The 15,105-nt window shown below is 48.8% G+C and overlaps 1 protein-coding gene across 2 annotated transcripts in view; it reads left to right on the top strand.

Annotated features, from left to right (window-relative positions):
* The first annotated feature begins 1,061 nt into the window (after positions 1 to 1,061).
* Lats2 (large tumor suppressor kinase 2) overlaps positions 1,062 to 15,105 on the top strand; it is a 51,594-nt gene continuing 37,550 nt past the window's right edge. Inside the window, exons 1-2 of one of the 2 annotated variants that reach the window (XM_008770748.4) lie at positions 1,062 to 1,201; positions 12,445 to 12,948. In XM_008770748.4, coding sequence (XP_008768970.1) covers positions 12,607 to 12,948 — 342 coding nt within the window. In that variant the 5' untranslated portion in view covers positions 1,062 to 1,201; positions 12,445 to 12,606. Of the gene's footprint in view, positions 1,202 to 12,444; positions 12,949 to 15,105 lie in introns of those variants that run through there. The other variant, NM_001107267.1, reaches the window with a different exon arrangement.

The raw sequence follows: 15,105 nt of genomic DNA, 5'->3' as shown, positions 1-15,105 counted from the left end.
GGCGTCATTGTAGCACACAGGATCTGGCTGACTAAAGAAAACGAGGCTAATCTGCAGGAGGCTTAATTATTAAAGTTCAAAGGACAAAGAAATGAGAACTCTAAGAAGATTCTCTGGAAGAAGCCTTAAGGGATTTAAGAGAAGGGGGAGGGGGGCAGCCCAGGACTAAAAGCTGGTGAGGCAGTTAAAACGGTCCTGACAAAGGTTCCTCTGATAATACAGCCTGAATCTGGCACGGGAGAGAAGGCTCGAGTTCTTTCCCCAGGACAAAAATAAAAACTGGTACAAATGATCTTCACTCTTGAGAATTTCTTCCGGAATTGAAACTCCAAATGTCACGTTTGTTAAATAAAGAGGAAACCGGGTTGACTTTTAAGACTATTTAGTCCTCACCATCACTTACCACAGACCGTAGGTGGTGAGAAGTGTGATGTTAGCCAGCCAATAGTAAACGAAGGACTTGGCTTCCACGCTGTTATTTCTCAGCGTCTGTCCCTGGACCAAATTCCCAAATGGAGGATAAAGGAGTGGCCGAAGTGTAAACGCCAGTCTCCCTGGTGGGTTCGTGCACCACTGATGTGTTTTATAAAACCATAAGGCACTTTCCTAAAACGTGCCCGAGGAGGGAGCTGGTTATTCTGCGTGCAGTTAGGCTCGGGCTGTCAGGCGTCCCAGTTTATTATTTGATGCCTGGGTCTCAGCAGCCGGCTGCACTTTCCGTAGCTGGCACCCGGGCCTGTGAACTTACTTTGCTCACCGACTGGTACGAGGCGTTTGGGAAAACCGGCGCTCCCGGGCTGCCGACTTCCGACGCGAGCCCAGCGTTGGGCAGGTGGTGGCCGGGACAGGCGGACGGCGCAGGAAGCGGCCAGCGGGGCGGAGCGGGCGGCGGGGAGCAAGGCCGCGGGCGCCCCGCCCGGGCTGGTATGCGGCCGGGAGTGACGCGGGAGGAGGGGTCACGTGACGCCCGTGGAATGCCAACAATGTAGCGAATGTCCCGCTTGGGTCTGCGCTTCGGAACCGCGGCGTGAGCGCCCCGGGAAGATGGAGCCGCCGCCGCCAGCGCCGCCGCCGCTTCCCCGAGCTCCCCCGACCCTCCGGGGTCAGCAGCCACTGCCGCCACCGGCGCCCGGTCTCCCGGCGCGCGAGGTCCCGGAGCCGCGGGCCAGGACGCCGCCGAGGGTGTAGAGCGCTCCCGGAGGTGAGGGGCCGCAGCCGGGAAGTTTGTCGGGACAGGGCTCCGCCCGGTCCCACGGGCGAGCCGCCCTGCGGGTCACCGACAGCCCGTCGGGTGGGTCTCGGGCGGGTGCGGGGCAGCGGGTGGCGGCGGCGGGGCGGCTTTGTTGTGCTCGCGCGGCGGCGTCCGGAGGCCCAGACCCCGCGTCCCGCGGCGCCGACCCCGCCCAGCCTGGGCCTCAGTGCGCCGTGCCGTCTACCACGCGCGCTCGCGGCCTTGCGCGCTGTACCTCCGGCCCTCGGTGGCGTGGTGCCCGTCCGGTGCCCCGGCTCCTGCCGAGCCGTCCGGCGGTCAGTCGGTGCGGGGCAGTTGCGTAACGCCTCTCTTGAGCCTACTTCTCCCGGCCGGCCTCCGCTGCTCCTCCCCGTCGCGACTCCGCGGCCTGAGTCCGCAGCTCCGGTCCCCAGTCCTGGTCACGCACACACAAGCCTCGCCTGCGTGGCCGGGGTCTCACCCGGGAGATTTTTGGCCACCAGCGGCGTGCTGGAGGCCTCCGGGTGAGAACGTATGCCTGGGAGCGTGAGCGGGAGAGAACTGGACGTGCAGATTTTGTTGACGAAAAAGTTTGAGCGAGGACTTTTCACGCCTTTAAATTTCCCCTTCTTGCCTGTAATGTAGCCGTTTATTAGCGAATTTGTACCAAATCTTGCTCCGTATTTTTAGTTTAACCCCAGGTTTGGTCTGTAAATGATGCTCACCAGTTTTGAGTGCTAAATCTGGAGACAAGGCTACTTTTTGTGACCCCCCCCCCCCCTTTTAGCAACTGTTGTAATAAGGGGCTAACAAAAAAAATCTTACAGCACTGGAATGCAGGCGCTGCTTAGAAAGCCTGTTTTAACTTAACTATAATTAACAAGACATTACAGTATTGAGCCTCTGGTAAAATTTTGTCTGGTTAGCCAGGTACAGCAAACTCAGTTGAACGAATTCACCAAGGTGAAAATTGCTTAACTTTTACCACATTTCAAAATGTCAGCTTCGTATGGTACCAACAGAGGCTGCTGTGCAGAATTAGAACACAATTACAGAATCCGAAGTTTTGAACTGAGAGTTGTTCCTGAGCCTCGCCATCTAGTTGGAATAGTATACATGTAAATTGGAGCTGTCCGTATTTCTTCGGGAATCACGGCTTTGGTGGGCGGGACTTTCAATGGTGGGCGGGGAACACGTTTACAATAAAATGCCTTGTTATTTTAAATGCTGTGTTGTAAATAGCCTGCCCTAGGCTCTTAAAACCCACTGGCGAGTGGAATGGAGGTTGGAGCTGGTAAATCCACACTAAACTCGTTTGAAAGCTATTGGGGAGCCATGTGGGGTAGGGTAACAGGGGTGGGGGTGTTGTGTTTGTATCGGGAAACCTAGACCAGCACATATTTATTTCATGCTTGTAATAACGCGAAACTTTTCAGCAATATTCCGTACTATTTAAGAATAGTATGCTTGAAGGACCGCAGAATATAAATTTAATGCATTTATATTGTCTGTGCTGTAAATGTGTTCTACAAATGGTTGACATATTCCGGTCCACAGAAGGAGCGTGTCAGCTTCGTGGAAGTGTAGAAACTCCCAGAAATCTCGGTTCTTCCTAAAAGCCCGTTGCTTGGGGTTGTTCCCTGGAGCAGCTGGAGTTCAGGGAAGTGTAAAGGCACAACTGCTGTGTCACCCTCTGAAAGGCAGCCCGAGTTTTTAAGGACCTGCTTGGGCTGCTAATATCCCTGAATGTTATTTAACTGCTCTCTCAATGCTTGCTTGCTTATTTATTTATTTATTTATTTCTCTCAATGCTTTAAAGCTGAGTTTATTTCATCTTGAAGCTATAATAAAAAGTAATGTTAGAAATAAAGATAATTGGGGGGGATGCTAAAATTAGGGAAATTTGGCACCGCTTAATGCTTACCATTCACTTGGCAAGAACTTTATGTTGGTTAATGTCTAGACTGTGTCGACATAATTGAGATTGGGGATTTTTTTTTGAAAGTTAATTAACAAGTACTTTTTGTTTGTGTGCCAATATTTGACATACATAGGATTGTTTTGGAGGGAGAATGAAAAGTGTCATATTTCATAGCAGGGCTGCATTGCACGCATTTCTTGTTAACCCTGATCGGTACAATACCTTTGCAGACCCTGCAGACCTCTAAGTCAGCTAGAGTGGCACCGACCTTGAGGAATGGAAGTTGGTTTTTGAAAGAAGTAGGGTTTAGAATGCTAACCCCTCTGCCCTCAGCAGTTATCTGAAGTAGGAGAGCTGAGGGCTAACACTCTCCATTACTAATTAACTCCAGCCTACCTCCCGAGGCTTTCTCTTGTTTTGTTTTATTTCATAAACATTAAAAGTCCCCCAGACAGCACCTGCCCCCTCCCCTGCATTGTCTGACTGCCTGGCTCCATTCTTCACGCTTGTGTGTTCAAGCTTTTACACAGGAGTTGCAGACTCCCAAGAGTAGCTCCACACTCCTCTGTCAGCTGTAGTCCTCCAGCTTTTCCTGTTTGTGTAGAATGTGGTCTTAGACCTGAAAGAATCATGCTCTTGCATTAAAACAGGCAGGCGAACACACACACACACACACACACACACACACACACACACACACGAATGCTTGAGCAAGGTTGATCTCTGGGGTTCTTTAATAGAATGCACATTATGGGGAACGTGGAGAGGGGTGGGTTCAGAGGAGGCAAAGCTTGTTCAGACGTGGAATGCTGATGGAGGTGGTCTGTCCTGTCCTCTTTCACCGATTGCTCTTCGATTCTGCAGGGAACACTTGTCTACTGTGGCCACTGCACATAGACTCACCAAGGTCTTATGGTGACCTGATTATTGGACTGTGGGGAAACTGTTTTCCTGAATCCTTAGGAAGACAGCGACTGCTTTCCTTGGGGAGACCCTCCTTAGCCAATGACTTTCTGGGGTAGGTGGGACTGGGGTGGTATCTATGTGGTGGTATGTAAATCTGACATTTCGTGTCTGGCTCGAGGCCTGGCCTCTCTGCTTGATTGGTTTCATCTTTGCTAGTTACTTATGCTGGGAATGAGATTTTAATAATAATTGGAGGTTTTGGTCTAAGAAATGCTGTTTTAAAATATGCTCCCCGTCTTTCCCCCCAAAAAAACATATAAACAAATGAAACAAAATGGGAGCATCAAGGCAAACATTTGCCATCCCAGTGCAGGGGAGCTAAGGCAGGTGGACTGTGCGTTTGAGGCCAGCCTAGGCTACACAGACCATTCACAGACAAGGCTGGCAAGATGGCCCAAATCTAATGACCTGAGTTGGGTCCCTAGAACCTGCGTGGTTGAAGGAAAGAACTTACTCCTGCAAGCTGTCCTGTGACCTCTCTGGCATGCTGTGACATTCATACATACAAACAAACAACAACAAACTCCACTAAAGTAGGGTCAGCATGTGCACAGGGACAGGCCTTGGCTGGTTTGACGTTTGATATGTGCTTCGCAGCCTGTATGAGATTGGAAAGCAGGAGAAACTTTTGAGAGAAAGACATCTGCTAGCATTCATTGTCCTGGATCCGGGAGGACTGGAATTGGGTTTGGTAGGAAGCATGGAAGGAATGCTTAAAATGCTGGCTCAGTGGCTGGGAGCCGCCCAGCCCTGCAGAGCATTTGGTAATGGGCTCTCATTTTGCAGTGAAGTGGTTTTGTTTCCTGATTTGTTGCAGGTTTTTTGTTTGTTTGGGGTCTTTGTTTTGCTTTGCTTTGAGGTAGGGATTCATTAGGAAGCCCTGGCTGGCCTGGAACTCACTGAGTAGACCAGGCTGGCCTCCTGAGGGCTGGAATTACTGGTGAGAGTTACTTAGTTGTTTCTGGTTTCCGTTTCAGTGTCTTCTCTACTCTAGAATACATTTAAATCAGTTGTTAATGCCAAAAAAAATTTCTAGAGCCGGATTTACTTACTTGATATTCCCAAGGGTCATATTTATAAACTTATTGATGAAGGAAAAATTTCCATCTGTCAGGTCTGGTTAAAATGGCGTGGGAAGAGCTCAGTGTAGCTCATCTCCATCTGTAGTCTTCATTTGCCTGATGAGTACCTCCATGAAAATTTCACTTAAAAATTCAAGATTTGGCTATAACGCCAGGGTGTAGTCTTTAAACCTTAAAAATACAAGGTCTCTGAGCTGTGACAAGAACTTTTCTTCTTTATGACACTGAAAGGATGCTTCTTTCTAGATGATTCTGTCAAGGACCAGGGACGCCAATAGGTAGGACCAGGGATGTTGTAGAACCAGAACTTCCTACAAAATGTTGGGCAGAGATGGAAGGAAAAATCAAAACACTGAAGAAAACCAGGTGGTAGCTTTATGAGGTGTCACTGAAGAATCTTCTCTGCCTGCTTGTGCTTCAAATTGTTCATGAGTCCAGAAAGGGCAGGCAGAAACAAAACACTGTTGTTCCAGTCCCCTAGCTCAGCTCCACTCTCACACAGAAGGGTCTTGACTTTTTCTGCTCTAGTCAGCTGTTTGTACTGTGAGACAAGGTCTCACGGCACAGGCTGCCTACAAACTCAGTATAGCCAAGGATTCTGAACTCCTGCTCTTCCTGTGCACCCAACCTCATGGGGTTGGTTTTGTTTGTTTGTTTGTTTGAGGAGGGGTGGATTGTGTAGTAGGACTTGACATGGCTGGAACTCAGGGCCTCCTGCTTACTAGGTAGGTGTCATACACTGAACCACACTGCCAGTCCCTTGACTGGTTTTATGACTGGAGTGTTTGCAGAACACATGCGGACAATCTCTGGAAGTCCTCCCTTGGTGTTTTGGTGTCTGAGTTAGAGTGACAGAGGGGTAGGATGGTGTGTGAGCCACCCCTGGCATTTAGTCAGAGTGGGAACCAGTGTCTAGGGGCAGTAATGTCAACTAGAAACCATGGTTTAGAAAGAGAACCATTTTGTGTGTGTGTGTGTGTGTGTGTGTGTGTGTGTGTGTGTGTGTGTGTGAGAGAGAGAGAGAGAGAGAGAGAGAGAGTGACTGTTTGCAAGTATGTACAGTCGTGTCCCATGACATAAGATGTATTCTCGTCACTGTGTCCAACCGCATTTGTCTCTTACCTAAGACTATCATGGACATCAGACCATCACTTCCTGTCTCCTTGCTTCTGATCAATCTCTGTTCTGTCTCTGGATTTGCTTACTCTAGGTATGCAATGTGAGCGGAGTGGTACAGTGTATTTTGTGAGCAGCTACTTACTCAATACCATGTCTCTAAGATCATCTATCTACCTTGTGGCCTGTCTGTCATGGGACTTCCTTGGGAAGACCAAGCACTAGTGTGAGGGCATGTGAGGCTTTGCAGTGGTCCTGGGAGAGCTGTCTTTAGCCAATTTATTTATTTATTTATTTTTGCTTGTTTTTGTTTTATTCTGTTTTGTTTGAGAGGCAGGGTCATGGTTTGTAGCTCTGGCTGGCCTGGATCTTGCTGTGTAGACCAGGTTAGCCTTGGACTCACAGAGGTACACCTGCCTCTGCCTCTGGATTGGAGGGGTGGGCCACCATGCCTGGCCCCACTGAGTCACATTTTGTTTGGCCATTGGAGTCATACTCAGAGGAAGGGCACTGCTGTGGATGGAGCGCTCTCCCTGCCCAGCCCAGATCTCTGTGCTCTACAGCACCTGCTAAGGAGGACTACTGTCAAACAGGAATACCCTGCTCTATGTGGCCATTTGTTAGGGACTAGTGGGGGTGAGCAGAGACAGCCCCCTGCCTGTCTCATACACTGCTTGCAGAAAAGCCCACTGGTCCATCTTATAGGCAAATGTTGCATTGGAGTCGGTGTGAAATGACAATTGGACCCTTAGGTTGCTGTCAGGGGAGGGGGGAAGAGCCAATTCTCAGTGAGTTTGTTCTCAGTGTGCCATTTAGAAGTGACGAAAGACATGGTGCTTTTAACTTGCATGGGATCTCAGCGTCTATTCTGACGAGGCTGTTGGGCCAGAGGCTGAGCCATTGCTCAGATGTGCACAGCCTGGTGCCTGGCTGCAGGTCTGTGTTCAGTGGGCTTGAGATATGATTGCACCAGCATTTTCCCTTGAACTTTTCTCCTCCTCCTCAAGCTATCCTCCCACCCTGACTGACCAAGGAGGCACGTGGACGGACACGCCGGCTTCTGTGTTCATCGTGGCATCTTTTCTGCTATCGCTGCTGAATTTGGGCTGGTTCTTGTCTCTGGATCTGATATGCATCACTGTAATATACTGTAGCCCTGTCCTGTGAGCATCACTAGTTCCATTAGGCTGGACCACTTACCTTTATGCTCTATTCACTAGCCTGTGTGAGGGCCCAAGCGGTTTTTAGTTTTTGTTTTTTTCCCCATTTTCTCAAAACAGGTTTCTGGCTGTCTTAGAACTTACTCTATAGACCAGGCTAGCCTTAAATTTAGAGATCCGCTTATTTCTGCCTTGCTAGTGTTGGGATGAAAGACATGCACCACCACCCCTGGCTTTCTTGTCAAATTTTCATTAACACGTTTCATACAGGTTTTAAATAATTGGTTGTTTGTCTGTCTCTCAAAGTCGAAGCTGCACGGTCACAGGTGGCCATCTTTTAATGCCTAGTGAAAGGGACGCCTTGTATCATGTTCAGCTTGTGCACTGGTCCAAAGTCCTACGTTGTGAGATTCCTATCACAAGTATAACCATTCCTTCGAGAGTATGTTTAGCATATATGAAGACTCTCGGCCACTCTCAGAGGAGCTGGGCAGCAGCCAGGCCCAGTCCTTGGTCGTCTCATGTACCCTTTCTGCAGAGTATACATGGTCACCCTCTTCTGGGACATGTGCTGAGACTACTCCTGTTTCCCAGTGCCTGGAGTTGGTCCAGCCGCTACTGTCCCTTTGATTGAGACTCTGCCTGCCAGCTCTGTGCCAGATTATGGCGGGCGGTATCTGAGTTGGCTGTGGTCAGGGCAGGAGCTGATGTGTAAAAGAAATGAAGCACATCCTGGCCTTCCTCACACCAGTGTCACAGCAGTCACCATGGGCTCGCCAGGCCTGGAGGAAAGCTTTGATGTGGGAAGCAAGGCCTTGGAGCAGACCACTCACTCAGCCTCCTCCTCACTGCAGACCATGAGCTTGTGTCAGCAGGCATTAGTTCTGGGAGATCTGCACAGGAGAAGAGTACCTAGCCAGAGTGACGGCTGCTGCCACACCTGACATGAATGAGTGAGCCAGAATCATGCCCCAGTAGCGAAACAGAGACCAGAGGCTGTACAGTCCCACAGTAAGAAGGACAAAAGCTGGTCAAAGGGATTGTCTCCGCCAGGGTTCACTGCTGTGAGCAGACACCATGACCAAGGCAAGTCTCATAAAGGACAGCATTTCATCGGGGCCGGCTTACAGGTTCAGAGGTTCAGTCCGTTATCATCAAGGTGGGAGCATGGCAGCATCCAGGCAGGCATGGTGCAGGAGGAGCTGAGAGTTCTACGTCTTCATCTGAAGGCTGCTAGTGGAAGACTGAACTTTCAGGCAGCTAGGAGGAGGGTCTTAAAGACACACCCACAGTGACACACCTCATCAGAGTCACACCAGTCCCTGGGTGGAGCGTATATAAACTGTCACACTGCTCCTAGGTGTTGGGTTTGGGCAGCGTGTGGTAGTGGCTTGCTGCCTCATACAGCTGCTGCTTCTGGGCATGTGAGCTCCCTGTGAATGCTGTCAGCCTGATAGTGTATGCACTGGGAAAAGATTGCCATGGCCCCGTCCGTCTGCCCCTCCTGACTTCAGCAGCCTCTGTTTCAGAACAAATTTCAGGGGCACGTGGAAGGCTTGAGCTCACCGGGGCTTCTTTGTTGCCCTGTGACCAGGCCTTGGCGCACTGGGTTGGGCAGGAAATATGGCTTAACATGGTGTAGTCTGTTAGCATCCTTTGGTGGTAGTCTGGCTGTGACAGACCACACCTTCCCAAAGGGATGTTTCAGGAGGGACTTGTAGCCTCTGTCCTGATGGCGTGTGTGAATGGTTAATGCCTAAGACTCTTATGGTCTCTCCTTGTGCCTTTAAGCCTAGATCACTGGTTTGTTACCAAGCCCTGGAGCCCTCTCTGTTTCCTGTCCCAGCATCTGTGGACTGGAGTGTTGCACTGTCTCTAGTTAGCCTCTGGGTTCCTGGCCTGGACCCTGCTGTTAACCCAGCTCGTGCACATTTGCCAAAGGCCCTTCTACCTGAAGTCCTGCTGCCCGCTGTCCTGGGTTTGTGCTCAGTCTCTGGGAAAGCCCTGTGGAGACTGCATTCTTCCCTCCAGCTGGAATTCCACTCCCACCCCCTCCCCAGGCAGACTCCTTATCTATTCCGTTTCTCTGACCTTCCCCTCCATCCTCCAGCCTGTGCTGTGCTGTGGATTCCCCTCCCCTGCAGCCTCTCCTCTGCTGCTCATTCGCTCATTCGGTTACCTTACTCACCCTCTGCCTCACTTCACTGAAAACTGCTGAAGGTGAGGTTCTTCGTCATCTGTCAGCGCCTGAGATTAATAGGCATTCGACCCATGCCTGTAATCTAAGCTAGGGAGGCTGAGTCAGGATTGTAAGTTCCAGGCTTACCTTGGCTGTATAGCAAGGCCTTATCTCAAAAAAGATGCCACCAGGGGCTAAAGAGATGGCTCAGAGGTTAAGAGCACTGGCTGCTCTTTGGTGCACATCCGCACAGAGGCAAAGTACTCATACTCTCCACAAGAAGACACTCCTTCCCCACTTACAGAGTAGATGGGGTAGGCACAGAGTGGAGGAGGGGATGAATGCATTATGTCAGGTCCCTTTCTTACACTGTCATTTGTTATAAAGATGGATGGTGTTAGTTTTAATTGTCAACTTGGCACAACCAAGTATCACATGGGAAAGAGTCTTAGTGAGGGGTTGCTTGATCAGTTTGGCTTGTGGGCCTATCTGCAGGCATCAGTTTGATTGTATTCATTGAAGCAGAAGACTCACAGGGGCCCTGCTGTTCTCGGGATGCTGGGCTGTGTCAGTGTAGAGAGTGAGCAGGAATGTGTGTGTTTATTCTCGAGTACCTGCTGTGTGATGTCCTGCAATGAGGGGCTGTAACCTGGAGTTGTGAGCCAAGCAGAGCCTTCCTCCCCTAATTGCTTATTGTCCAGTGTTTATCAAAGATATGTTCACAATTCTAATTTTTGAAAGAAAGGGAAGAAAATGGAAGCTTTAGAAACTGATTTTAGGTAAATTCTGAGTGGAAAGGCAAGTTTGTAAGTTCCTAACCGAGTGAGTCCTCCCAGGATTCTTCACACACTTTTAGCAGGCTTGTAGAAACTGTCCTGGTTTTGTTGGAATGTGAGCTTATGGTTTTAGAAATCTAGGTCTCTCAGAACAGATGATCGGTCCAGGAAGTCCCTGGAAATGAGTGTGGTTGCAATATGCCCCATTTTACATCAATTAAGCAGAGCTCTAGGCTTCTGGGCTGTAGCCAACCTGGGGCCTGGGGACTCAGCTGCCTGATCTCATAGCTCACTATCTATATTGCCTTACACAACCATTTCAGTAGCTCAGAATACTAGAAACTATATATTAAAATGTAGATTTCATGTTGGGAACTTTAGTCTACTTCTTTTAATGGATTCTTGTCAGTTGTACTAAGAGATTGGATAGTTACAACAGTGAAGACCACTGTCCCCATACAAAGCACAGTCAATAAATGCCATTTCTAATATTTCCTGCTGTATGTGGTTATGTAAGAGCATGTAACTTAATTCATATAAAACTTAGGACAGTGTCTAGCCTGTAGTAGGTAATGGATAATGTTAGTTACCTGTATTTTTGCCCCATGTGAAGAAGTCTGTGAAGCAGGGTCTTTTTTTGTGGTTATGGGGTTCTTTACTGGAACTAGAAGTCCCAATTCTTTGCCTGTCTTTAGAGGGTACTCTTCTGGGGGTCAGTTTTTCTTGGTGTTTTGAAACTCCAAACAAAGTATAGCCTTTGAAGCAGATTTTTGCGCTCTTTTGAGTGAGAGGGAGTCAGGGGGAGGAGTGTAAAAGACTGGTATGATGTGGGGCATGTCAGCCTGTCTTTCCTACAGAGGCACTGTGCAGGTGAAGACCGTGTGAGGGGCGAGGGCACAGGGAAGGGTGCCAGTGTCTCACTATGGGGAGTATCGATCTTTCTTGGTTTGTGACTGGGTTACCTCTTGATAAATGCATCATAAAGTGGAAATATTGTAAGTAGAAAATGTATTCAATCCATAAACCCTACAGCGCACAGCTCAGCATCACAGCATACTGAAGAGTATCATGCTTTTTTCTTGTCATCTCAGGGCAGCTGACTGCTCTGGACATTGATGAGCATCACTCACCAGAGCATCAGACCACGTCTGAGAGCCCAGGGAAAAGGCCCGGTGCACATCGTGAGGGTGGCGCCTCGCAGTGCCCTTTTCCTGCTTTCTGAGAGCTGAAGGCTCCTGAACATGGCTTCAACTGGAACACTCTAACACTCTCCAGTACTTACTCACTCCCTTTAAAGACGAATTTACTTCATGTGCATGAGAGCTTTGCCTGCGTGTAGTTAAGTGACCGGTGCCTGAAGGGCATCAGAACGTCAGATTCCCTGAACTGGAGTTAGAATGGTTGTGGTTACCCTGTGGGTGCTAGGAATTGAACCCTGGCCCTCTGGAAGAGTGACAGGTGATCTTAACCGCTGAGCCAGCTCTCCAGCGCTGTCACTTTCATTCTCAGGGTATTGTGTGGGACACTTTGAATTGTAGTAAAGAATACCTTCAATAAAGCAAGTTTTGGATCTGTTTTATTCAGAAAAATTGGGGAGGGCTTCGTCAGGAAAATTTTCAAACAATGCGAAGGACCACAGCCTCAGGTGGGTGAAGATGTTGGGTGAAGCCACAGGCTTAGGGACATATGGATCGGGAATTGGTTGATATTAGGGACAAGCTAGACGTCTACTTGGTGTCTTGAGCTCTAACCCCAGCCGTGGTTTTCAGACACATTACAGACCGTGAGTTTGCCTGTTGTTGAGACGCTGTCACCCTGGGCGTTTGTGGAGACACCTGGCTGTGGCTGCCTGTTACAGGGATCTTCTTGGGACAGCTCCAGAGCTAAGTAGCACATGACACTTTCTGAAAGTGATGCGCTTGCGCTTTACTCTCTAGGTGGAATATTTCCAAAATCACCGTGCATTTCTGGAAAGTAGCTTTAACATTATGCGAGATCCACAAATGAACACTCTTACTCCGTTTTCTTTTTCAGAAAGTGATGGTCTTCAAAATGAAAACTCTGGAAAATTTTAGGTTCTCTTTAGGAGCTACAGAAATTGAAGGAAGTTGTTCTGGAAGCATGTTTACAACTCACTGACAGTATTACCTGTTCTTAAGAAGATTGTATTTATGGTAAAAGGAAACTGGACTAACGATGAGGCCAAAGACTTTTCCTGCTACAACTTACTCTGGAAATAGCCGGCAGCGACTGCAAGAGATTCGAGAAGGACTGAAGCAGCCGGCCAAGTCTTCCACCCAGGGGCTGCTGGTGGGACCAAACAGTGACACTTCTTCCCTGGATGCCAAAGTCCTGGGGAACAAAGATGCCTCCAGGCAGCAGCAGATGAGAGCCACCCCGAAGTTTGGACCTTATCAAAAAGCGCTCAGGGAAATCCGATATTCCCTCCTGCCTTTTGCCAATGAGTCAGGCACGTCGGCAGCTGCAGAGGTGAACCGGCAGATGCTGCAGGAGTTGGTGAATGCAGGATGTGACCAGGTGGGTCCGGATGCCAGCAGCTTCAGCAGCTCTGTGCACGCTCTGAACTGTTCTCACACTGCCTCCTCTGTGCACCGTAGCCGGTGGCTGCCTTCTCCCCAAGGGCCTTAGGCACTTTTCCTTCTTGAAATTGCCCCTTGCTGTAACTTTGTCACTCTGCTGTGGTTTTGTTTGTGTGTAGTGTATGGAGCCCAGGGCCCTGTGCATGCTAAGCATCCGCTTCCCTGCTCAGCTGTGCCTTCTTCCACTTCTATTCTTAGCCCTCTTCTTGGGACCTGCTTGGGGTTATTCTGAGCTTCTGTGGCAGGAGACTGGCTCTCTTACTGTGTTTTTGGTTTGTACATTTCATTTCCTTCCTGACCGAATGCTGTTCATATTTAACATGCGTCAAACAGTCTCTGTTCTTCTGACACCTCTATACCTGTCCTTATTCTGATTCTTATTTATTATTTTAAGATGAAGTTTCACCTAGCTGATGCTGGCCTTGAATTCCTGATCCTTCTGCCTGCCCCTCCCTAGTACTTACTGGGATAGAAGTGTGCCTCTGTAGCCAGGTGTTTTCTCCTACTTCAAGAATGAGTGAGTACTGTTAGAGAGGATATAGCCGTGCTCAGAAAGCCAGAGGCATCGATAGACAAGACATGGGAATCATCAAAATGTGGTTGCTCAGAACCTGTGTCTCCATTGGTGGGACATGGAGCATCTGTTACATGGCAGCATGTAACTCAGACCCGAGTATTTAGGACACTGACACAGGGTACACATCTGACTGTGTCACAGTCATAGCACAGGCTAACCACGCCACCCTTTACTTCCAGAGGGAATCTCACTAATGTCTGGATCCCAGTTAGCACAAGCTAACCATGTTACCCTTTACTTCCTAAGGGAACATAAGTCCTCTTGTAGTTTACTGCTGAACTCAGAGGACTGGCCACTGTGGGAATGTCTGTGAAACATCCCACGCTTTGTGCCTCTCGGATGTGCTGCAGTTAACTTGGCTCCTGGTGAGTTACCTTTGTACAGAAGAGTGTTTTGAGTGGCGTGTGGCCTGCCATAGCATTGGAGGCTTACAGTAGCCGTATGGCCTGTCTTGTCAGAGTCTGAAGTTAAATGTGCTACCAAGTGCTCCTCCCTAACAGAAACAACATGGCAGTTTAAAAGTAGAGAAGGAACAGCTCTGGGGAGACAGCAAAGTGAGGTGGAGGAGCAGGCTTTCCTGCCAAGAGCAACTCTTAAGATCCTCTCCTACTGTATGTAGATCAGTTGTGAGTGAAGGAGGCAACCAGAGCCTGAAATGTAAGAGAAACAAGTCAAGCAAACAATCCAGGGTACAGGTGCGGCTTATTAAAGTAAACCCCATTAGCGGTAATTGCGGTAATTGCGAGCAAGAAGTGAACTGAGTGCTTCTTTAATACAATGAAATACAAATACAGGGAAGCTAAGGCAGGATGCCTGCAAGGCCCATCCACGTTAATTTATGTTAATTGCTAGCAGGAAGGCCTCCCATTTACCATAGTCAATGCTCCCGAAATAATTCAGTCAGTTTGCAGTCTAGTGTTACTTTAAAACTTAAAACAGCTGCACCCCTCCCCCTCCAGCTCAGATGAGCGTGCATTTGCTTTCAGAAGGTTCTGGTAGGAAAGTCATGCTGTGAACACAGACAGCAGGAGAGGGGACTGACAGTGCCCTGGAGCAGTGTGTGGGTGGACTGAAGCTCCTTGCTAGATCTGTGCACTGGGGAAGCCATTCTTACCCAGGCCTAGTGCATTAGATGCTCTCTTTTTTTTTCTTTTTTTTTTAAAGATTTATTTATTTATTATATATAAGTACACTGTAGCTGTCTTCAGACACACCAGAAGAGGGCATCAGATTCCATTATAGATGGTTGTGAGCCACCATGTGGTTGCTGGGATTTGAACTCAGGACCTCTGGAAGAGCAGTGCTCTTAACCACTGAGCCATCTCTCCAGCCCTAGATGCACTCTTTAGATGCAACTTGGTCCTCCCTATTTTGACTTAAGTGCCATCTTTAAGTTTCCTGTAATGGAGCAGAGTGGCCATAGTGCCATGTTTCCTGGTGGGGCACAGCGGTGGTGGCCCATGAATTTTCCACACACACTATTTCCTTTTTGAGCCAGGTTCTTGCTATGTGTCCAGA

This window comes from Rattus norvegicus, chromosome 15 (genome assembly GCF_036323735.1).
Source record: "Rattus norvegicus strain BN/NHsdMcwi chromosome 15, GRCr8, whole genome shotgun sequence".
Lineage (NCBI taxonomy): Eukaryota > Metazoa > Chordata > Mammalia > Rodentia > Muridae > Rattus > Rattus norvegicus.
Note: the sequence above shows the minus strand (reverse complement) of the source record. Positions and strands in the feature narration are given on the sequence as shown.